Below are 25730 nucleotides of genomic sequence, written 5' to 3'. Positions count from 1 at the left end.
CACTGCGCCCGGCCAGCATGCTGTGTTCCAATGCTAGAGCCAGCAGGAGATAGAGAAGTAGAAGGCATAAACCCTGTTTCCTTTGTACTTATTGATCACTTAAAAAGCAGCATACTTTTATATTAGGTGCTAGACTGTAGGATACAGACAGGCAGACCATGAGAGTTGCTGCAGAAAATCACAGTGTGTTTGATGGGCCCTGGGGGCTGGATGTGAGTAAGCAAAGAGTAGTCTGTGGGGAAAGTTGGGGTTAGCATGAGTCAGGGCAGAATTGGCCAGTCAGAGGTAGAGCATTCTTTAGCCAAGTGGCATATCCTCAGGGGATACATTTTTGACATGAACTTCATGACCCTGGCTGGGCCATGCTGTGATGTGGCTCCCGCACATGAAACTCCAACCTTTGGGTGTGCTTACTCACAAGTAGGTGACTGACACTGCGAGACTAGAGTTGCTACCTATAAGGCAGCACATCATAAGCTGAAGGGACTTTTCTAACTTCTATGGGATGTAGTAACTCTGGACACTGGACCACCAAAGCAGACAAAATTACACATCTCTTTTTGCCTTCAGATAGAATGTATTTGGTAAGCAGGAGATAATCATAATCAGTTGACTTTGTTGTATGTTGCTTCTTTACTCCCTGAACCTTTTAAAAAAACTTAATCATTTTTGTTCTTTATAACATATCCCTGTGAAAGAGAAGCAGGTGAAATGATTACCTCCGACACACACATACACATATCCACACAGAAAGTTCTTTAGAAACTGAAGCCCAGAGATGCAAAAGCAGTTCCATCATACAGCAAGCAAATAGTGAAACTTAGCTAAGAAATACATGGGCTCTCCCCTGGCCCCCGCAAAAAACCCCAAATCTATGCCATTTGCAAGCACTCTGCTTCACAGAGACATGGCCCTTTCACGCACACTCTCTCCTCAAGCCATCCTTCCTAGCCATCTGTCTGACAAGATGGCATATTCAGGCAGGGTCAGCTACTGACTGACAGCAGCTGAAACATTGACGGAAGTGGGATGAAAAACAGCCTCCAGATGGGGTCCGGATGAGGAGGGGGGAGCTGGGATTAGACTAGGGTGTGAGCTTTCAGCGCCCTCTTCCACTCTCTTCTCGCCAGCTGGAGCAGCAGATGACTGTTTCCTCTCACTCGGCACCTTCTTGGTTGGGACAGAGTGTTGTGTCTGTCTGTTTAGCTGCAGAGTGATCTGCTGAATCTGCTACAAGAATTTCCTGGCCTGGGACCTCACTGGGGGTTGGGCCAATGGTAGAAGTAGGGAGGCCACTAGTCTTGTTGAAGGTGTGATCCCACAGAGTCTCCTGGAAGCTTTCAAGCAGGAAAATCTTCCCCCCATCACCCCCTCCTTTAGCTGAGCTGTTTGGCTGACCCACTCCATCTCCCAAAGTGGATACACCATGGCTGGGGGCACTGGGCAAAATTATGACTTGAGATTGACACCCTCTACCCATTTGTGATTCTCCTTTTCTTTTTAATTTACCTTTCTCTTCTTCACCTGCCTATCACCTACAAAGCACCTTCATTTTTCCCAGGCCTGCTCCAGTCTGATACCCAGCCTTTGTGTTTGTATTGTATAATGTTTGGAGATTAGTTTTTTTTTTTTTTGGTAACAGCTTTATTGAGGTATACATACATACTGAGGTTTACATGCTGTAAAATTCACCCTTTTATGTTGTAAAGTTAAGTTGGTTTTAGTATATTTACAAGATGTTGCATCCATCGCCACTATCTAACTCCAGAATATTTTCATCATCTCTAAAAGAATCCCCATACCTACTAGTAGTCACTCCCATTCTCCCCTTCCCCAGCTCCTGGCATCCACTGTTCTTCTTTCTCTCTGTGTGGATTTGCCTATTTTGGACATTTAATGTAAATGGAATTATATGGTATGTGGTGTTTTGTCACTGGCCTTTTTTTTCCACTTAGCAGAATTTTTCAAGGTTCATCCATTATAACAATAATATTATATTTTATGGATATACCATATTTTGTTCACCCACCCATCTACTGATGGACATTTGCGTTGTTTCCATCTTTTAACTATTATGAATAATGCTGCTGCTATAAACTTTCATGTACACATATCTGTTGCAGTTCCTTCTTTCAGTTTTTTTGTGTATATACCTGGGAATGGAATTGGTGGTTCATACTGGTAACTCTATGCTCAACTTTTTGAGAGACTGCTAGATTATCTTCCAAAGCAACTGTACTATTTTTTTTTTGCATTCTCACCAGCAGTGTATAAGGGTTCCAATTTCTCCACCTACTTGCTAACCCTTGTTATTATTGTCTTTTTTATTATAGCCAACCTAGTGGATGTGAAGTGGTGTCTCATTGTGGGATTCCCCCCAACAGTGCCTTTCTCTTTACTGGGGAATAGTTCCAGTCTTGTGCACTCATTACTGTGAAGATATTAAACGTCTGGGCCCTTCTCTAACTAATAGGGCCCTTCTCTAACTAATGATTGAATCTGGGGGCATTTCAGGCATTTTGGCAGAGTGGAGAGGAAGAGAGTTTAGGGACATGATGAACTTACCACCTTTGGAAGCTCTACCATCGCAGGAGCAATCTGCCCTGCTGATTGTTTTCCCTTCCCACAAAGAAGTAATCAAGTGACGTTTTCTTGAAAAGGCAAGACAAGAGCTGGGCAATGAAGGGTGGGAGGCCAAAGGATGCATGAAGGTGGAAATGGAGAGGCTTCCTAAACCAAAAAATATTAAATCCTTTCTGAAAAGCACCTTCAATAGTGACCTAAAACAAAGATGAAAGTCAAACCAATCAACAATTACTTTTGTTTAGCAATTCTGGAAAACATTTTGCAGGAGAGGACGCTGGAATCGATGGTTAAAATACAGTGGGAGCCATGGTGGTTCGAGCCTGTAATCCTAGCATCTCAGGAGGCTAAGGCAAGAAGGTCAGTTGATCCGAGGAGTTTGAGGCTGCGATGAGCCATGATCACACCACTGCACTCCAGCCTGGGCAACAGAGTGAGACCCCCAACTCTAAAAATAATAAAATAAAATGGGAGTGTTGGCCAAGGAGTTCACTCTTTCTCTCTCTTCCATGCCTTTTAGGACTACTCGTAATCACAAATAACATTTGTGACCCTTCTGAGCATAAATTCACCTGTCTGGGGTCCTCATTAAGTCCAAAATAGAGTCTATGTGTTTGGTAAATAGCTCTGGCTAGAAAGCAACTGCTTGGCTAAATCACACCTGATGGTCTTCCCACTGAGATGGGAAAATGGGGCAGATGGTGTTCACCCAGGAGCTGCGGCATAAAAGGATTCTTAGTGGATGTGATGGCTCAGAAGTGAATCTCTAGTAACCACTTGGGATCTGACAATTTTTGAGAAGTTTTACAGGGCAGTGAAAGACTGTGAAACACTGCATGGGGTAAAAACAAACCTTGTCATTACATTACAGGTGTTGAGAATTTCTAAAATTTACAGTATATAATACTGACTGAAAAGTAAATGTCACTGCTACTTTGGAGTTCAGCATAAGCCTTATACAGAGGCAGGGTCTGCCAGTGTGGTAAGAGGATGACCGCTGTAAGGGTTAAGTAGCCCCACATCTCTTTCCCTACCAGCCTGCTTTCTGCCCTCCAGAAACCCTACCATTTATAGCTAGTAGTAAAAGAACAACAATTGCATTTATTGGGCATTAATATGTATTTGGTGCTATGCTGAACAGATTATATGTCTTACTTTGTTTGATCATCACAGCAACCTATGGGGTAGGTACCATTATCATCCCCATTTTATAGATGGGGGAGCTGAGACTCAGAGATGCTAAGAATTTGCTCAGCTAACAAGCAGTAATTACCAATGGAGCTTTAATTTGAATCCAAATGGGACACTATGAAGTAAGGCTTCTCCTCCCCCTAGGACAGGTCTTGGAAGCTGCATTTTCAGCAAGTTCCCTCATTCAAGTCTTAAGTTCTAGAAAGTTTAACACTCTTTACCCTATGCTCTACAGCCTCATTTTGAATAAAACATCAAAGGCCTATGTTACAATGTAATTATCTAGCAAAGGACCCTGTTTTAAAACACTGTCTTCCATTTTCATTTCAGTATAAATTACTTAACGGGATTAGTATTAAGGCCTGCCAGCATGACCTCAATGTGATGGGCCACACAAGAGTTAAGTTTTTATGGGGGAGGAGAGTTTGGGGAAAATCTAGAAATCAATGGACTCTACCCAAGGAAAGCAGATCTAGTTAAGTCGTCACATCAAGAGGCCCAGGGGAAAAGGAAGTGATGGCAGTTGGAGTGCTGGGGAAAAAAAAAAAGAAATCTAAAGGTAGGCATCACTGATTCAACTGGTGGACCCATTTGAAGCAGTACCTCTGATCTCAGGGAGCATCCCAAGGAAAACGTCATCTGAATCCACATAGCCTCAGAATATGAGCATTGTTACTTTTTGGAGGTTGGGGGAGGCTGCAGACACCCACTGTTCTTCGTTTTTGTTTTTGTTTTGAGACAGAGATTTACTCTTGCTGCCCAGGCTGGAGTGCAGTGGCGCAACCTCAGCTCACTGCAACCTCTGTCTCCCATGTTCAAGCAATTCTCCTGCCTCATCCTCTGGAGTAGCTGGGATTACAGGCTCCCGCCACCACGCTTGGCTAATTTTTTGTGTTTTTAGTAGAAATGGGGTTTCACCATGTTGGCCAGGCTGGACTCGAACTCCTGACCTCAGGTTATCCACTGCCTCCACTTCCCAAAGTGCTGGGATTAAGAGGTGTGAGCCACCGCGCCCAGTCACTGTTTTTGATACATTCATTCTGCAAGATTTGTTGCATGCCGTATGTATGCTCTTACTCTGCCTGACTGAGATGCAGCTAGATCCCAGCTGCTCCTCCCTCCATTGCAGCAATGCTCTGGTAGAAGGCCATGGGTGGTTTCCCACTAGCACCCTTGTTTGTCTGTGTTCCTTCCATTTGGGCCAAGGACTGAAAGACAGCTCAGATTTACACAATTACTTTAACACTGTTTTAGAAAGCAGTGTAACAACCTCCACTTTGCCCAGATGGAAGGGCTTGATAATGTCCGTGAAGAGAACCCACTTACTGGAATAAGACTGGGAACACAAAGTCATAGCTAGGATCTCTCCCACTAGTAGGAATACAACCAGGCTTCTGATGACCAGCTTTGTAGGATTGATTTTCTATGGTTGGAAGGGACCCAAAATGTTCACCTAGTCTAGTCTATGGCCTTCAAGTAGAAGTTTTTTCAAACATAGTCTTCAAATGTAATGAAGAATACATTTATGTCATTCAAGAATATGAATGCATATGTATATGTACATGTGTATATGATTATATATCTAGGTATACATATAAAAGAATGCAATAGAATATCTTATTCACCCGTGCCACACTCACCCAATTCTTATCTTCTCCCTACAACATGTAGTTCCCCCATAACTTTTAGTAGTTATATATCGTTCCAGATTTTTATGGAAATGTAAGCAAATATAAATATATATTTTTAAAAATATTTTTTCATTTACATAAAAAGTAGTCTATTGTGCACATCATTTTACACCTTGTTTTCATCATTTAATAATATATCTTTCTGTATTAGTGCACGGAGAACTTATTTTATAGAACTACATAATATTTTGTTATAAGAATGAGCCATCATTTATTTAACCAGATTTCTGTCAATGGGCACAGAAGTTGTTTCCATATTCAGCCATTACAAACAATGCTGCAATGAATAACTTTTATATGTTTCACACGTGCAAGTATATCTGTAGAATAAATTCTTAAAAATGGGATTGTTGGGTCAAATATATATGTATTTTTAAATGAACAGATATTGCTAAATTACCCTTCATTGTGTTTTAATCAATTCTTCACAGACTTACTAAGAGTGTTTTATTCAAACTTTTGGATTTTTCTAAATCTGATAAGAAAAATGGTATTTCATTGCAGTTTTAATTTATATTACTCTAATGAATGAGGTTGATTTTTTCATTTCCAAGGGTCACTTGTAGTTCCATTTCTGTCAATTGTCTATTTATATCCTTTTTTCATTTTTACCGTTGGGTTATGAATCTGTTTCTTGTCAATTTCTAGAAGCTCTTTATATATTAGGGACAAATAGGATTTTAATCCCCAAACAACAAATATGTGAAGAGATTCTATTCCAGTGTTTTACAGTGTCTTATGGCAGCAAACCCTTTCTTCAAATTAAATCATAAAAAACTAATAAAAACACATTCACTATAAGTAAGACGTATTCTGTTGAAGTAGAAATGGGGAAGGGATTTTTTTTTCACATCCCTCAAGTACCTCTGAAGAATCCTAAAGCAGCACAGAACCTAGTTTGAAAATAATTTCCCCATATGCCTAGTTGGCCTGTGGTTTCAGTTTCTAATAACCCTTTCAGCAAGGAATATTTTTTGGTATCTAACCTGAATCCTTATTGATGCAGTTGATACTCCTCCCCACTTAACAATGGCAATTTGTGATGATCTGACCTCTCTTCCTTTATGAACCTTTATGTGTTGTTTATATACATTATCATTTAACACCTTTTTGTGCCTTCCCCTCCAATGAAAGCAGGATTTTACTTGAAGTCAGGGGAATGTCCTCTTTTTCTTTGTAGCTTTAACGTAACATAGTGCCAGGTATTGTCAATGTATAGTCAAGTATCTATTAGTGCCCGGTATAGTCAAAGACCTCCGCAAGTGCTTGTTGAAGGAGTAAGAAAACAAGAGAGAAGTAGTGTTTTGACTCATGTCTCCATAGCACCTACCATACACATCAGTACAAAGCAAATGCCTTTCAATTAGTTATCATCCATGGAAATTGGGAAAATTCCTTCATATTCTTCAACTTTACTGCTTTCCTGTCTGTGCCCTCTTTCTAGAGCAACATCGTCTACCATTTATTATGAATGTTATGTACCAGATACTTTTGGGCTTTTAAAATTAATTATCACTAAACCTCACAGCCATGTAAAGTAGAAGGCATACTGAAACCTTCCTAAGATCACAGAACCAAGACATGCCAAAGCTGGTGTCTTAGTCTGTTTGAACTGGTATAACAAAACACCATAAACTGAGTAGCTTATAAACAACAGAAATTTATTTCTCACAGTTCTGGAAGCTGGAAATCCAAGATCAAGGTACCATCAGATTTGTTCTCTGATGAGGGCTTGGTTTCTGGTTCAGAAATGATGCCTTCTCCCTGTGAGCCTATATAGTAGAAGGGGCAAACAAGCTCCCACAGGCCTCTTCTAATAAAGGCACTAATCTCATTCATGAGGATGTTGCCCTTATAACCTAATAACATCCCAGAGGCCCCACCTCCTAAAAGCCATCACCTTGGGGGTTACGATTTCAACATATGAATTTCAGAGGCACACAAATATTCAGATCATAGCAGCTGGGACCTCAGAGACCAATGTTTGCAGACCCCAGAGACCAGGCTCAGTTTTTTTCTCTTGCATCGCTGTGAGATACGCACAAAGGAACAGCATCCTATTCTAGGGGTTTCTTTCGTGGCCTTTTTGTCATTCTCTCTTCCCATATATTTCTGAGATCTGGGATAAAGCCCTTTACATGATATGGTTTTACTTTGTTGGATGTATGTGTCTCTCTGTGTGTCATGGGTAATTAAAGAGAATATAACCTCTTCTTTCTAGCCTTTACCTTCATTTCCATGTCTCTTCTCCACCCACCACCCCCCCCAACAGCCTGCAAATGTTCCAGGACTGTATCAGTAGAATGACAGAGAACCAAAGAAATGCTAGAATCAGGCTCAGCCATCAGAAGAAAAGTAGGAACCAAAGTAATGGCGGTAATGGCAAAAGAAAAGATGACTTGGCATCAAGGAGATTAGCAAGTGATCTCTGAAAGCTCTGGGGAGGTTCGTATTTATAACACTGGGAGCAGATTTTTCTCCTGACGTGCAAGCTGCTTTTCTGACTATCCAATAACTGTCCTACTATGGAAATGATCATTTTATAGGGTGGGGAGAGTGGGGAAGAGAGCAGTCAGTATGAGGACTTGGTTCCAGCATGTGGGAAGAAGGGTAGCACCAAGAGAGGAGAGAAGGTGTACAAAAAGCAGTGAAGTGGAACCACAGACTTCGTGGTAAAATTTGCCAGTTGCTATGAAGGACAAAAAAAAGGCCTGTGGCAGTTATTGACACTGAGGTGTTAGTTAGTGACAAGGTGTAAGTGTACCCTCTCATAGAAGTCTTGGGGTTGTTTGTTTTTTTCTTGTAAATTTGTTTGAGTTCTTTGTAGGTTCTGGATATTAGCCCTTTGTCTGATGAGTAGATTGCAAAAATTTTCTCCCATTCTGTAGGTTGCCTGTTCACTCTGATGGTAGTTTCTTTTGCTGTGCAGAAGCTCTTTAGTTTAATTAGATCCCATTTGTCAATTTTGGTTTTTGTTGCCGTTGCTTTTGGTGTTTTAGACATGAAAGGATATGAACAGACATTTCTCAAAAGAAGACATTCATACAGCCAACAGACACATGAAAAAATGCTCATCATCACTGGCCATCAGAGAAATGCAAATCAAAACCACAATGAGATACCATCTCACACCAGTTAGAATGGCAATCATTAAAAAGACAGGAAACAACAGGTGCTGGAGAGGATGTGGAGAAATAGGAACACTTTTACACTGTTGGTGGGATTGTAAACTAGTTCAACCATTATGGAAAACAGTATGGCGATTCCTCAAGGATCTAGAACTAGAAGTACCATATGACCCAGCCATCCCATTACTGGGTATATACCCAAAGGATTATAAATCATGCTGCTATAAAGACACATGCACACGTATGTTTATTGGGCACTATTCACAATAGCAAAGACTTGGAATCAACCCAAATGTCCATCAGTGACAGAACGGATTAAGAAAATGTGGCACATATACACCATGGAATACTATGCAGCCATAAAAAAGGATGAGTTTGTGTCCTTTGTAGGGACATGGATGCAGCTGGAAACCATCATTCTCAGCAAACTATCACAAGAACAGAAACCAAACACCGCATGTTCTCACTCCTAGGTGGGAACTGAACAATGAGATCACTTGGACTCGGGAAGGGGCCATCACACACTGGGGCCTATTATGGGGAGGGGCGAGGGGTGAGGGATTGCATTGGGAGTTATACCTGATGTAAATGACGAGTTGATGGGTGCTGACGAGTTGATGGGTGCAGCACACCAACATTGCACAAGTATACATATGTAACAAACCTGCACGTTATGCACATGTACCCTCGAACTTAAAGTATAATTAAAAAAAAAAAAAAAGAAGTCTTGGGATTACAAAATCTGATTGCAAAAGGCAGCCATTTAACCTAGAGGAATGGACTTCCAATAGTGGCATTTTCAGCATCAGTGTGAGAAAAGGTGGTAAGAGACATTTAGGATAAGGGGGTATTTTTTGAGCATCCCGGAAATCATAGTTCTGCTTACATATGAGATCATCCCTCACTTGGGGAGAAGAAACCTCCTCTTTACCAACACATCTGTGGTCACATGGCTTAGTGCTTGTCTGCTCACCCTATGATGGTTTTTTCCTCCAGTTCTCCTTTTAGTGCTAAGTGGGAATTTGACTAGAAACAGAAGAGATGGGGGAGGCTAGAAGCCATGCAGCCTGGTCCTTGCTATTGTAGCATTCCCTGAGAGGCCCTGTAGCCAGCTTTGCTTTGAAGTGATTTTCTGCTAGTTTTCAGTCAGGAACCCGGAATGTGTTCCAAGGATAGTTGGTTACTAGCCCAGCCAACTTGGAAAATCTGGGAGAGGAGAAGGTAAAGTGTGAGGTGGCTTTTCTTCCTTCTGCAGTTAGGAAGCACGCTGTGTTGGCCCTCTAAAGATGCAAGGGGAGATTTGAGTCCATATTGCATTCCTAGAAATATTGAGGCTTAAAGAGGTAAAGTGCCTTGTACAAGATTGTGGGGAGTCGGTACCACTGAGTTGGGATTATGACTCAGTGATCCTACTCTGAAGCTTTAACACCCATTCTGTGAAGAGCACAAATTTGAAGGCAGGAAAGCTATATTTCTGAGCTGGCTCTCCTGTTAAACAGCTGTGTGACATGGGACAAATCTTTTGGAGTACTAGTAGCCTCATTTTCAGTAATTCGCCCCCACCGCCAGCATACACACCATTAAGGGTGTTGGAAGAATGAAATAAGAATGAGAAGATGTTAAGACTTTTATTGCATAAAACTGGCCTTAAGCATGACCATAATTGGTTACTTTTTCTTTGATTCTACTATGTCTTCCTCTCTTTCTCTTCCTCTTTCTCCTTATCTCCTATTGAGTAGAATAAGACGCCAATGCCAGGTTACTCAGAAGACTATTGCAAGGAAGATTCTCAAGATCATTCTTCCACTGGAAAATCTCACCCTGCAGTTGCCTTGCCATTGATCCCTTGGTAGAAGGCCTGGTTCAAAAATCAAGCCACATTCTTTTGAGGCAAAATAATTCCAAACTTCTTTTTTTGTTGTTGTTGTTGTTTGTTTGGTATTCCAAACATCTGCCAGCTCCTGTAAGAGCCATGGCAAATATTATTTTGTAGGTCACTGTAGTTTTCCTTCACCACATAATGCTGAGATTTGGAATAATTAGAGCCCAGGGGGCAAATGGGTCTGCTTCTGTCCTTTCTCTGACGGGTTTCACTCATGTCTGCCAGCTGCAGCTGTCTGATTGTATACGCTTGTGGGCAGGGGCAGGGCCTCTTAGCCCAGACAGAGAGTCAATTAGTATGAGTTAAACTCTTTCTAGGACCTAAGGCTGTCTTTATAAGGCAAAAGTAAAGAACTTTCTTTATATCCTGTAAAGGGTCATTAATGAGTAGTTAACACTCTAAGAGTGAATTACTCAGAAATAGATGTTAGATAGCGAAGTATAGAATTGAGTTAGTTACCCAAATCACTGAAACCAAAGGAAGCGCATTGTCTGTTGTCTGGGTATTTTAGGCCACAACATTAGGGACAGCATAGCCTTCATGTTCTAGTGGTTGGGTTTTGGTTTTTAATTAGATGGTCCCTTCCTTATTATAGGTTTAAAGTGATTGGCACTCTTTTTGATAGTGGCTATGAGAGAAGGTTCTAGAATCAGTCAGACATCAATTTGTATCTTAGTGCTGCCACTTGTAAGTTGTGCCACCTTGGGTAAGTCAATTGATCTCTTAAGCCTTAGTTTCCTCATCTGCAAAATGGGCATAATTATAATGTCTACATCAGAACATTATTAGTAAGAGCCAATGAGATTATGTATGTAAAAGCACTCACTCCTGTCTGGCACATAGCTAGGGCTTGATAAATGGTATCTATTATTGCATTATTATTATTATGGATGTTATTATTGTTAGCCTTATCGTTTTCACTACATCCTGAGAATGATTTCATTCTTTTGTTTGTCTGTTTGTTTTGTTTTGTTTGAGATGGAGTCTCGCTCTGTCACCCAGGCTGGAGTGCAGTGGCACAATCTCGGCTCACTGCAAGCTCCACCTCCTGGGCTCACACCATTCTCCTGCATCAGCCTCCTGATTAGCTGGGACTACAGGCACTCACCACCATGCCTGGCTAATTTTTTGTATTTTTTAGTAGAGACGGGGTTTCACTGTGTTAGCCAGGATGGTCTTGATCTCCTGACCTCATGATCTGCTCGCCTTGGCCTCCCAAAGTGCTAGGATTACAGACGTGAGCCACCATGCCTGTTTTTTTAAACAGTTGTATTGAGGTACAACTTACCCACCATAAACTAGATTCATATTCCTTATAGTTTTGACTGATGGAAAGAAAGGATGGTTCAACTCTCTAAGCCCCTCCTTAATGAAACATACAGCTCCCCTGATTTCTCTCCTTCCACTGTCTCATGGCAGGCACTTTCCAAGCTCTGGTTGTATCTATTGTTGGTTTCAGTTCCTTTTTTCACCACTCACTAGCTTTGTGACTTCAAATAATTCACATAACCTCAGCAACCCTATTTCCCTAAAATGAAAATGAAGATAAGAATTTACCCTACTTGATTCACAGGGTTGTTATAAAGCTCCGTTGTAACAATATATGTGAAATCTCTTTGTAAATGGTCTGCTAGGTTACTATAATTCACAAATATGAGTTTCAATAATATTCAAATGTCATATTGTGTGCTTCAGACATTAGATGCCTTGAGAGGTCCAGATTGTGGCTGGAGTTATTTAGAGAATGCTTCGTGGAGGAAAGGGGGCATAAGCTGAACCTTCAAGATCAGATAGGACTTCAATGGGTAGAAAAGAGTGGGGGAGTGGACAGTCTTGGTGGAGGGATTAAAAATAAGCAAAACCACAGAGGCTGGAACAAATAGATAAGCACAAAAGTGATTTAAAATGTGGATGGTGGCCAGGCGCCGTGGCTCACACCTATAATCCCAGCACTTTGGGAGGATGAGGCAGGTGGATCAATTGAGTTTGAGACCAGCCTGGTCAACATGGTGAAACCCCATCTCTACTACTGCTACTAATAATAATAATAAATAGCCAGGCATGGTGGCAGGCACTGTCGTCTACTTGGGAGGTTGAGGCACGAGAATCGCTTGAACCCAGGAGGCAAAGGTTGCAGTGAGCAGAGCTCGCACCATTCACTCCAACCTGGGCAACAGAGTGAGACTCAATCTGTAAATAATAAATAAATAAATAAATAAATGTTGAGGGAATAAAGCTACCAGGGCAATTATAATAGATGGGTCCCCTTCTGAAGCAACCAGGAGAAAAGACTAAATAGAGGTAGCATGGACTCCTTCCTTTGAGGAAAGATAATATCTTATTCATCTAGGAATATTAGCTCCATCTAGGCAGGGACCTTGTGTTCTCTGATCCCTCTCTAACACATATTACAATTCCCGGCACATAGTAGGTGCTCAGTAAATGGTCAACAAATAAAAGAATGGATAGATGGTTGGATGGATGGATAGATGGTAATGTCAGCTGCTATATTTGTCTGGCTATTTTAATGTTATTTAAAATCACTGGCCACTGGAGCAAGGACTGTCTTAAAACTCCCTCTATGTAGTACAGCTCCGTCTGCTGTTGGGATTTATGAAATTCTTTTCAATGATGCCAATACTCAAGTGCGGTTTTTCTCCACCCTGTTCTAGAAGACTCCTTGCCCCCAGTGAACAACAAGGTGACCAGCAAGTCTTGTGAGTACAATGGGACAACTTACCAACATGGAGAGCTGTTCGTGGCTGAAGGGCTCTTTCAGAATCGGCAACCCAATCAATGCACTCAGTGCAGCTGTTCGGTAAGACCCTACATCTTAACGTTCCTGCCAGGCCCTACCCAAATACAAGAGCTTCCTCTGTATTTGTACTTTCATTTGTGCCTGCACTGTCAGGTGTTTGAATAAAACATGAGTTGCATTAAATCATAAGCCTCCTTGCCAATCCAAACTCCCTGATCTTCACCAACCCTGAATAACTCTGTTGTAGGGCTCAGGCCCTGTCATATCCCGGTCTTAAAGCTGTAGGACTGCTTAAATGGGCAAAGGTGAGCTGTTTGTGTTGATCGGCGCTCCTTTTCATAATAATTATACCACCAAAGCCCTCATCTGAAGGACTCACAATTATTTGAAGCTTTGGGAATGCTATGGGTGGAAAAGTCACTTTGACTATCTAGGGCCACTCACTCTAATTAATAAGAAAATGAGTTGTCTGTTCCCATCTCTGAAGTATTTTACTAACCAGTTAATTCTTAGTGCCCTGCAATGAGAAAACTCTCTATAAATGCTTGGTCATGATGACTACCAGGATATTACTTGCCAGAAGAACTGCATTTACTTTACAAACAACGTATACCAATTATATCTTATCTAATATGCAGTCCAGAGAATATAATAGATAGAACTAGAAAATGGAGTAAAATGAGTGTTTAAACTGAAGCATGAAGGAATGAAGTTAGATGTAGTGACAACTTTTCTGCCTGCAAGTGGCATTAAGCACTGGGTTGTCAAGGGAAGCTATAGAATCTCTTCCCTTTAGGACTTTTAGTAAGAATATAGTGTCTCAGTAGTTTAGGAGAATTTCATTGTGGACTTGCTTTCCTAATGGCCTTCCAGGAACCCTTCTAGCCCTAGAAGAATATTCTTCTAAGAACTAAGAACAAGGTTTAAGGAATAACATTTTGAAGATAGAAATTTAGGAAGTCAGGATTATTGCAAAGACAGATGTAACCAGCAAGTAAATTTTATCCTCTCCCTTGCCTTGTGCAAGACTGAGCTGTGACCATCAGATCATCTTGTATAGTTTTGTATTATCCCAGAGAGCTTATTCCTTTGGTTTGGAAGGGAGAGTCTAGTGAATATTACAAATGGAAGCTATGAAATAAATCTTCATTCCTTTAAACCCCCAATCCAGCTGGGGAACCAAGGATGCCATGAAAAGAGAAGAAAGAAACAAGACTATAATTGGTGGTTCAAAGGCTCAATAGCATCCCTGACAGACTACTTTGTACCACCTTAGACCATGATGCTCGACTAGGATTGCTAACTTTTCTGTGGCTTAGTCTCTGGCATGGAGGAATTGAAGGAGAAAAAAAATAATGTGTAATAAAATGTAGGAAGTACCCAGAACTGACAATGGGAGAGCTGGGGGGAAGGACATGCCATGTTCTGAGTCCCTACTCTATCTCAGGTATTAAGTGAAGCCTTTACACTTATCCTAGATGCTTCTGATCTTAATTCTGTTTCTCCTTGGCAGGAGGGAAATGTGTATTGTGGTCTCAAGACTTGCCCCAAATTAACCTGTGCCTTCCCAGTCTCTGTTCCAGATTCCTGCTGCCGGGTATGCAGAGGTAAGTGTGTTATATCCCAAGACCCCTGGGTGGTGCTATTCTGTGTAGTAGAATTCAGAAAGGAGGAAAATGCCTGTCCAGTGTCCTAGGGAAAGGTAATTTTTATGGTAGCCTTAGTTTTTAAAGGTGGTTCAATTAACAAAGGGAAAAAGTAATTAAAGCATTGATTTTAAAGACCACAGTCTTAAAAAAAAAAAAAACTACACTGGATGGATTGCTGTGCTTCAGGGGAGGATGGGAGAGAGTCATCAAATGTGAAAGTGAATATATTTATTTCTCCATCCTTAATCCCTTCTAGCTTGGCCCTTAAATTATTGTATCATAAAACACAGACTATTTTCATTCATAGCCTTAAAAGGAAGAGTGGACCTTGCAAAGAACTGATGTGGCCATTTTGAAGACTGTGCAGGGCAAATTTAGGTATATTTTTAAAACCCCATAATAAGATGGTGACAAACTCAATAAAAGCAAAAACAGAAAGAATTTTCTCAAATTATATTCAAAATTGAATTATCTTCTCACATCAGTCTTTTCTTCTTTAGGTTTCTATATATGTATATATAATGGCACCAATTTTTTTCTCTAGGTTCCTGGGATCAAATGTAATCCCCTTTAATTTCTCCTTTGTTACCTCTTCTCAAATTACCAAATCTGTCAGCAGTTATCTGTATCTCTCCCTTTTCCCACTTTCCCACTGGCAATATCCTAATTTTGTCCTTTTTCCTTCTGTCCAGTCAACATATTTTTTGACCATCTACTGTATGCTCAGCATTGTGCTAGAATTGGGGTATTTATATTGATAAATACAGTAGACATATAGGGCGGTGCTAGACCATATGGCATCTTTATGTGAGTTACAAAAAGGATTCCCTTACGTAAGATACTTTATTGCCACTTTTCAGAAAATCCCAAGGAATGCACCCCTGTAGCTGTGGCATCCTTTTGCAGTACACAACGTACACAATATATATATAGCATACATAGCAGCCAAGATACGTTCTTTGCTCTTATGGAACTCACCAGAAAAGACAAATAATAAGCAAACATGAAAATACAGACAATGTGAGTACTATGCAGAAAATAAACAAAGGACTGAGACAAAAAATAAGTAGTTTATTTAGATTGAGTTGTCAGGAAGGCCTCTGTGAGAAGGTGACATTTAAGCTGAGACCTGAAAGATAAAAAGGAGTCATCCATGCAGAGAGCCCAAAGAAGAGCATTCCAAGTAGAGAGAAAAGAAAGTTCAAAGGCCCCAGGCAGGGAAAAGCTTAGAGCATTCAAAGAACCTAAGGACCAGTGTGGCTGAAATGTAGTGACTGTAGTTGAAACTGGCATGGGATGAGGCTGGAGAGGTGACTAGGAGTTAGACCATGCGGGACTCTGAGGGCCATGGGAAGGATTTTGGATGCCCATTTTTAATGCATTGGGAAGCTATTGGAAGGTTGTGAGAAAGAGCATGAAGTGATCCAATTAACATATTAAAAGATCTCACTGGCTACTGTGTCCAGACTAGATTGGAGGGAGGCAATAATGCAAGTGGAGAGACTAGCAAGATGGTTAGGGTAGTCCTCTTTTCAGTGTGAGAAAACGAGTGCTTGGACTAGGAACACAGTAGTGGTTCAGAGTGGAGCCTTTGGAGCCAAACTGCCTTGGTTCTAATCCCAGCTTTGCTACTTTGTAGTTGGATGACTTTATTCAACCTTTCTTCGTGAGTGGTTAAAGCCACTCTTTCTTCAGTCTTATTCTTTCTAACTCCATCAAGGAATTCCATAGCTGCCCAGAAACACCATTGGATGTGCCCATTACTCACATTAGAATAGTCTTTGTGAGCTTAGACTCCAACAATTTATAGAAATCACCCTTATTTGTTGACTGACAGTGCAAACAGAGGTAAAAGATGCATGAGAAAGAAGAGCAGTGTATACAACTGACTGCTTTTCATTTTCAGGTTGACCAGGCAGTCAACATGGGTAGGTCATTGAGTTTCCCCTCTCTGTCCTGCTTTTTATTTTGAGTTCATGGATGTGGTAGCACAGGACTCTACTTTATTTGGGTACTTGGATTTTTTTTTAAGACAGAGTCTCATTCTGTTGCCCAGGCTGGAGTGCAGTGGCGTGATCTCAGCTCACTGCAACCTCTGCCTCTTGGGTTCAAGCGATCCTCCCACCTCAGCCTCCCGAGTAGCTAGAACTACAGGCGCTCACCACATCTGGCTGATTTTTGTATTTTTAGTAGAGGCGGGGTTTCCCCGTGTTGTCTAGGCTGGTCTTGAACTCCTTACCTCAGGTGATCTACCCGCCTCAGCCTCCGAAAGTGCTGAGATTACAGGTGTGAGCCACCTTGCCCAGCAGGTACTTGGATTTTTAACACTTCACTTTATAACTTTGTAAATTGTACTTCTACCAATTAAGCAGATATCTGTCCTGTCAAGCCTCATTTTTAACCAAGAGAGAAAAGAGATTTTAATTAAGATGCAAACTCTTTTTTAAAATATTGGAAATAGAGGACTAGCATAATTATGAGAAATTCTAAGCCAGTTTAGAAGGCATGAGCCGAAGAAATCTCTCTAGTCATTTTTTAAAATATCTCCAGGACCCTTTCTTCCAATGACTTGGAGATGAAATGATTCCTTTTCAGTATGCAGGCATACAGTTATCTTTGCTAAGCTTTGTTTGCTTGTTTGTTTGTTTGTTGGTTTGATCCAAACCCTTTTCTTTGTTAAATATATAGCACACTTGTGGGAGTCCCTTAAGCCAGATATTCCCCCATGTGTAAGCTACCCTTGAGGAGAATGAGGAAAAAGAAGTGGAAGCAAAGAATGAGAAGAAAGGGGATTAGGAATAACAGCTAACATTTAGCTAACACAGTGTGCCAAGCACAATTCTAAATGCTTTGCATATACTAATTCATTTAATCTTCACAACCCTATGAGGTAGGCATTATTGTCTCCATTTTAGCAATAAGAAAACTGAGGCACATAGAGGTTAATTCATTTGCCCAAAGTCACATAGGTAGGAAGGAGCAGAGCCAGGATTTGAATCCAAGCTGTTTGGCTCCAATCTGTTCTCTTATCCGTTATATCATACTGCCTCGCAACTTGGGGAAGCAAAGCAAATTTGGGAACTCTTACTTCTGAGGCTACCAGGAGAAACAGACTGTGTGATGACCATCTTTCCAGGAGCCAGATATGGTAACAATCCAGCAGATGCATTGGGACTGCTCTTGGAAGGAAAGATTCTGTTTCTTACCATAAACTTGGATCTGTTTAACCACATCTCCTTTGAAAGAACAGTGTGGATGGTGGGCACCATCCAGCTCATAATTTCTCTATTCACTCTCTTCTGATTTCCTCCTGAAAACACATGCATTCTCACAATGCACTTTTTATAAGTATTTATGATTTTTCTGGACAAATAATTTTGTACTCTTCTTCAGATTTGGCTTGCTACTATTGGCAGGAAGCCCCCCGTTGTGTGTGTTTTGGTATTTCTCAAAGGAGCTATTTTGTTAAAAATGCTAACATCTTTGGGTTGATTCCAAGTCTTTGCTATTGTGAATAGTGCCGCAATAAACATACGTGTGCATGTGTCTTTATAGCAGCATGATTTATAATCCTTTGGGTATGTACCCAGTAGTGGGATGGCTGGGTCATATGGTACATCTAGATCTAGATCCTTGAGGAATCGCCATACTGTTTTCCATAATGGTTGAACTAGTTTACAGTCCCACCAACAGTGTAAAAGTGTTCCTATTTCTCCACATCCTCTCCAGCATCTGTTGTTTCCTGACTTTTTAAGGATCGCCATTCTAACTGGCATGAGATGGTATCTCATTGTGGTTTTGATTTGCACTTTTCTAATGACCAGTGATGATGAATTTTTTTCATATGTTTGTCCGTCATTTGTATCTCTTCTTTTGAGAAATGTCTGTTCATATCCTTTGCCCACTTTTTGATGGGGTTGTTTGTTTTTTTCTTGTAAATAAATGTCCATCTGTGACAGACTGGATTAAGAAAATGTGGCACATATACACCATGGAATATTATGCAGCCATAAAAAAGGATGAGTTTGTGTCCTTTGTAGGGACATGGATGCAGCTGGAAACCATCATTCTTAGCAAACTATCACAAGAACAGAAAACCAAACACCACATGTTCTCACTCATAGGTGGGAACTGAACAATGACATCACTTGGACTCGGGAAGGGGAACATCACACATCGGGGCCTATCATGGGGGGGGAGGGGGGAGGGATTGCATTGGGAGTTATACCTGATATAAATGACGAATTGATGGGTGCTGAAGAGTTGATGGGTGCAGCACACCAACGTGGCACAAGTATACATATGTAACAAACCTGCACGTTATGCACATGTACCCTAGAACTTAAAGTATAATAATAAAATAAAAATAAAAAAAATAAAAAAATGCTAAGATCTTATATTGACAACCCAAACAATAAAGTACTTCATTTGACAATGAAGTATTTTTTAAGAAAATAACTGTCTGATCCTTTTTATGGCTGTATAGTATTCCATGGTGTATATGTGCCACATTTTCTTTATCCAGTCTATCATTGATGGGCATTTGGGTTGGTTCCAAGTCTTTGCTATTGCGAACAGTGCTGCAATAAACATACGGGTGCATGTGTTTTTATAGTAGCATTATTTATAATCCATTGGGTATATACCCAGTAATGGGATTGCTGGGTCAAATGGTATTTCTGGTTCTAGATCCTTGAGGAACTACCACACTGTCTTCCACAATGGTTGAACTAATTTACACTCCCACAAACAGTGTAAAAGTGTTCCTGTTTCTCCACATCCTTTCCAGCATCTGTTGTTTCCTGACTTTTTAAGGATCGCCATTCTAACTGGCATGAGATGGTATCTCATTGTGGTTTTGATTTGCACTTTTCTAATGACCAGTGATGATGAATTTTTTTCATATGTTTGTGGGCCATATAAATGTCTTCTTTTGAGAAGTGTGTGTTCATATCCTTTGCCCACTTTTTGATGGGGTTGTTTGTTTTTTTTCTTATAAATTTGTTTAAGTTCCCTGTAGATTCTGGATATTAGCTCTTTGGTAGATGGGTAGATTGTAAAAATTTTCTCCCATTCTTTAGGTTGCCTTTTCACTCTGATGATAGTTTCTTTTGCTGTGAAGAAGCTCTTTAGTTTAATTAGATCCAATTTGTCTATTTTGGCTTTTGTTGCCATTGCTTTTGGTGTTTTAGTCATGAATTCTTTGCCCATGCCTATGTCCTGAATGGTATTGCCTAGGTTTTCTTCTAGGATTTTTATGGTTTTGGGTCTTACATTTAAGTCTTTAATCCATCTTGAGTTAATTTTTGTATGAGGTGTAAGGAAGGGGTCCAGTTTCAGTTTTCTACATATGACTAGCCAATTTTCCCAGCACCGTTTATTAAATAGGGAGTCTTTTCCCCTGTTGCTTTTGTCAGGTTTGTCAAACATTAGATGATTGTAGATATGTGGCATTATTTCTGAGGCCTCTGTTCTGTTCCATTGGTCTATATATCTGTTTTGGTACCAGTATCATGCTGTTTTGGTTGCTGTAGCCTTATAATATAGTTTGAAGTCAGATAGCATGATGCCTCCAGCTTTGTTCCTTTTGCTTAGGATTGTCCTGGCTATATGGGCTCTTTTTGTTTCCATTTGAAATTTAAAGTAGTTTTTTCTAATTCTGTGCTTTACAGAACTGGCAGATTTCTTGTATATATTGCTGTATATCATCATTGGAAACTCAAATGCCTATCAATGGAGAATCCTTATACTAGTTTCCTTTTAAAGCTTCTTTCAAATTTCAACACACTTGCTCCCTCCAAGCAGAATTTATAGAATTAGATGTTTGGCAGAGGCTCCCTAAGGTCATCTGCTTCTACTCACTTCTTCTTCTCCAGCTTTGATATGGAGCACTGGCATTAAAGTGCTCCCCCATGGAACCCAGCACATGGTAAGGAGAGACTTCACAATGGGTTTATTCCTCCCTGCTGTCTTCCACTTTGCCCTGATTCTGCGGATTTCAACTTCTCCCTCAAAAAATACAGAGAACACTTCCCCTGTCTCAGGGATTTGTCTCATGTCCCTTTGCCTTATGATTAGAGTGACTATGTAATTTACCATCTCAACCGAGGCACATTTTGAAAACAAGAGCTGCAATCTTAATAATTATGCTTGCCAGAAAAACAGGCAATAAAACTGGATTGTCTGAGATAAATCCACTCTATGGCTACCCTATTTATGTTGTCTTGTATGGTTCAAAAGTGGCCACATGCTGGCTTAGTTTTGCTCTCTGAGGCTTATCTTCATGGGTATCTCAGAATCTCATTGTACACTTAGTCCTTTTGAGAGAACAGGGTTTACTTCTCTGACCTGCTCAAGCCACCAGAGATTAATGGAAGCCACGGGAGTTAGAAACAGTCTGAATTTCAGCCTAGCTTTTGGCCACTTTTCAAATACTTGTTCTCCATTTCTCCCACTACCAGAAAGCCAACCCATTACAGCTTCATAGGGTACCACTCAGAGTATAGCTGAGGTTTGAATAAACAATACATGTGGCTTTTAAGGGTAAATGAATATTGCTTGACATACAGTACACTAGAGTTGTTTTTCATTTCGGTTCAAAAAATTGGTCAAAATTATATCTTATTGCTTCTCAAAATTAACTAGGATCCATCTGTATCCATTAGAATCACTGTTTTTTGTTTTGTTTTGTTTTGTTTTTTACAAAAAGCCTTGGCTGAATGAAAAAGCCTCCATCTCATTCAAGATAATTTTTCCAGTGATCAGACAAAAAGAGCAAAGAAACAGATTTTTTAGGGTATTGGTGCCTACTTTTTTTTCAAGATATAATATCTAAGATTGCAAACAGACATACCTATTTTCAGCTATGCAGATAGACCATACCCAGGTCTAGAGAACCACTTATAGCCTTATAAAATGTCAACATCTGAGAAGATAATTCCAGTTTAATTATGGGTTTAATTAAATAGAATAACTCAAATTTTAAAACCTTTAACAGATACATTATAGACTTAACAGAACATTCAAGTTTAGAGAATGCAATTTTGATGACTTTGAAAGCTTGGAGACAACAGAAATGCTAACAGTTCCTAGTATTTATATATTTAATGTATATAATTTATAATGTATATAGTATATCTTATATGTAAATGTAGTGTATATATACGTATGTGTGTGTATTTATATACAGGTTAAATATCCCTTGTCCAAAATGCTTGGGACTGGAAGTATTTCAGATTTCCGATGCTTTTGGATTTTGGAATATTTGCATTGTACTTACCAGTTGTGCATCTCTAATCTGAAAACCCCAAATCTAAAAATGCTCCAGTGAGAGTTTCCTTTGAGCATCATCAGCACTCAAAAAATTTTGGAGCATTTTAGACTAGGGATACTAAAACCTGTATGATATATATATCATACAGGTTTAGTGTGTGTGTGTGTGTGTGTGTATATATATATATATATATATAGATGTATATATATAAAATAGGGAATCTTTTCCCCCGTTGCTTGTTTTTGTCAGGTTTGTCAAAGATCAGATGGTTGATATATAGGCTCCATTAGTTTTTAATGAAGTGTTGAAATTTAGGTATGCATTCTTGTCTGCAAATGCTCATGAAATACACGTCACAACACACTCATCTGATTTGTGTTCCAGGGCATTAGTAGTCTGCTCCTATGCCTGATAGTGAGTTGCCTCCTTGATTTGCCATCTTACCTCTCTGCTCATTTGTAACAGGCGCTATGTGCTTCTATAATGCTTTGAGATTCTGACTGGACTATAAGTATTTAAAGACACTCTTTAATTAAAATCCTTTTAAAAACTCTAGGGTATAAATTCAATAAACTGAACTTCTCAGAAAGCCAGCTAAGTAAACATTTTATGTCAATACCAATCATTAAATCTACATTTTAAAAGGACATTTGATGAAGAGAGCTAGTCTATAATTTTTCGCTTGCAACTTGTTTTCTCCCTTTTGACTACTTAAATTAGGCTTGAAACCACATTATATAGCTTTTACATTTTGTTTTGCCATTTGCTGGTAAATCTTTACTGGTTTCTATTCTTCTCTCTAGTCCCAAATTTTATTTGGCCCAGACCCACTACTGCCCACTGAAACAAAGGGGACAGGTAAATCTAAGCTCATCCCTGCTCAATCACTGTCCCCAGCTCTCCAGATTTGCAACCCAAGAGTTGTCAGATACTGATTTCCCCTTTGTCTTCTTTCCCCATCATCAAATCTTCCTTCAGGGTCTCATCAGTTTCTTTTTATCTGTAGGAGTCTCATTCAGTCCTTCTTGTGTGTTATTGCACAGATGCTCATGGCCTATTACATATTACTATAGCAGCTTCCTGTATGGCCTCCCAGATTCGAGTTACTCCCCAACTAGTCTGCACTCCATTGCCAGAATGGACTTCCACAAATATCATTTTTACCATAAGAACCCCTACAAAAAAATTGTCAACAGAATCAAATGTGAATTCTTCAGCCTTTTACAAAATTATATGTTTTTTCGAATTTTTACTGTTTACTTTTTAAAATTTATTTCTTAAAATTTTGTGGGTACATAATAGGCGTATATATTTATGAGGTACAGACGTTTTGATGCAGGCATGCAATGTGAAATAAACACGTCATGGAGAATAGGGTATCCATCCCCTCAAGCTTTTATCTTTTGAGTTACAAACAATCCAATTACACTCTTTAAGTTATTTTAAAATGTACAAGTAAGTTATTATTGACTATAGTCACCCTATTGTGCTATCAAATAGTAGGTCCATGAAGCAATTATTTACTACCCCTATTTACCTCAACAACCCACCCCTCTCTCATTCTCCCTCGCTCCCTCCTTCGCTCTCCTTCTCCTCCCTTTCTCTCTACATGTTCAATTACCAGTGTAATTTATCTTGTTTTCATATCTGAAGTTTCTACTCAAGCCACACCTTGCTTGCTGTTTCCAGTATGAGACTTGCTATTTACAAAGCTCTGGTCCTTTGCCAATGTCACTCCCTTTGGTTGAGGTACTCTCTGCCTGTATCACTGTCTGTTTATGCTGTACAGCATCTACTTCTAAAAATGTAACTTAGTGGTTCTTTTAGGAAGCTTTCTACGATTACATCTGACTGAGCACTCCTCCCTTCAGTGTCGCCTAAGCATGTGTATTTCGTTTGTATTTGCTTTTTGTGTGTGTTTTTAGGCTGTTTCCTATATTGATTTCCCATCACCTCCAACCTGGGTGTAAATATCCTGAGGGCAAGGGCCCAGCCTGATTTTCTCCTCTTTCTGCTGTAGTATCAGGCTCTTCACCCAAGAAGTGTTCAATGCATGTTAACTGACTCTTGGGCATAATTTTCTAGTTATAAACATAGTTGAAATCATCTTTGTTTTACAGTAGTCAGTCAGGGTTTCTACAGAGTTCGGCTTGCAGTCTACCGTCTTTACTCAGACATGGAATAAAACAGGCAGAGAAGAGTATATGTACTATTGACCAAGCACTTAATTCTGTATCTATTACTGCAGTTCAATTCAATACATATATTGAGTGCCTGATGTGTACCCAGCAATAAGCTAAGTGCTCCAGCCTGGTTATTCACAAATTCCTGCATCCATCAGAATCCCCTGAAAGGCTTGTCAAAACCCAGGATCACCAGCCCCCTCCCTGAGTTTCTGACTTGGTGGGTATGGGTTGGGATCTGAAATTTGGCATTTCTAACAAGTTTCCAGGTGAAGCTGATACTGCTAGTCCAGGAAGCAGATTTTGAGAAGCAGTGGTCTAGGAGATACAGAGGTGGTCTAAGACATAATTTCTCATTCCAAGGAATTTACAGACTCTCTAGGGAGACAAGGAAAGTCCAGAAAACATTTAACAGTAATAAATATTGTACAGTGTTTTAGTATTTATTGATTTGGCAAATATTGAATAAGTACTAACTATGTCCCCAGCACTGCCCCAGATGCTGGAGTTACATCAGTAAACACAATAGACAAAAATCCCTGCTGTCATGGGGGGATTCTAATAGGGGAAAGCAGACAATAAATAGAATATAAGAAATATAAGATAGTAATAAGTGCTAAGGAGAAAAAGCAAAGAGCAGGCATAAATATCAGATGGGCGCTGGAATTGTGGATAGGGTGGTCAGAGAAGGCCTCCCAGTTTCATCATTTGACAAGTATTTATTGAGCGACTGCTATGTATCAGGCATGGTTATAGATGATAGTGATATAGTAACACAGGTAATGGAACCCTTTTCTTATGGAACGGACATACCTATTTGGGAGCCAGGTAACCTGGGGCTTTGGTGTTAATTCTCACAAACTCATTATTAGACTCTGAATGGCGACTTCCCCTCTCAGCCATGGTTTCTCCATCTGTTAAATGGAGCAGTTGGACAAAGTTATGCTTGACGTCCTCTATACTTCTAAAACTTCAGGACGCTTAGTCCTTTAGGCAATCAGAAATATGTAAGAGTATTGGAAGAAGACTTTGTAGAGGAGAGAAAACCTAAATGGTTTTCACAGGCATGGGGAAGCTATGGGGCGTGGGAGATGGAAGATAATTTCAGAAGAAGAATAACATGAGCTAAAGCACGGAAGCAACAATGGGAGTCCCGTGTTCAGTGAAGAGCAAATAGCTCAAAGGGTTCCCATTGTAGAGCAGCTGAGATCATTGGGTGGGAGGTAGGTGTTCAATAAAGATGAGGTAAGGGGTGATTGTAGAGAGTCTTGGTTGGGAACCCACTGAGGATTTTGATCAGGGAATGACACAATTATACAATCAAAGTGGTGTTTTACTGTTTTACGAAGATTAACCTAGAACTAGTTAAATCTTCAACTTTCATTATTTTTT

The 25730-nt window shown here is 40.0% G+C and overlaps 1 protein-coding gene across 5 annotated transcripts in view; it reads left to right on the top strand.

The window, feature by feature from the left end:
* CHRDL1 (chordin-like 1) overlaps positions 1 to 25730 on the top strand; it is a 115289-nt gene that overhangs the window by 62176 nt on the left and 27383 nt on the right. For 2 of the 5 annotated variants that reach the window (XM_011951684.1, XM_011951685.1), the window contains exons 5-6: positions 13151 to 13293; positions 14747 to 14840. The exons of 1 other annotated variant lie outside the window; for it this stretch is intronic. In XM_011951684.1, coding sequence (XP_011807074.1) covers positions 13151 to 13293; positions 14747 to 14840 — 237 coding nt within the window. Of the gene's footprint in view, positions 1 to 13147; positions 13294 to 14746; positions 14841 to 25730 lie in introns of all 5 variants that reach the window. 2 more of the 5 variants (XM_011951681.1, XM_011951682.1) reach the window with 1 other exon arrangement.

This window comes from Colobus angolensis, unplaced genomic scaffold (genome assembly GCF_000951035.1).
Source record: "Colobus angolensis palliatus isolate OR3802 unplaced genomic scaffold, Cang.pa_1.0 Scaffold324, whole genome shotgun sequence".
NCBI classification, from domain to species: Eukaryota; Metazoa; Chordata; class Mammalia; order Primates; family Cercopithecidae; genus Colobus; species Colobus angolensis.
This window is presented reverse-complemented; position numbering and strand designations above follow the sequence as displayed.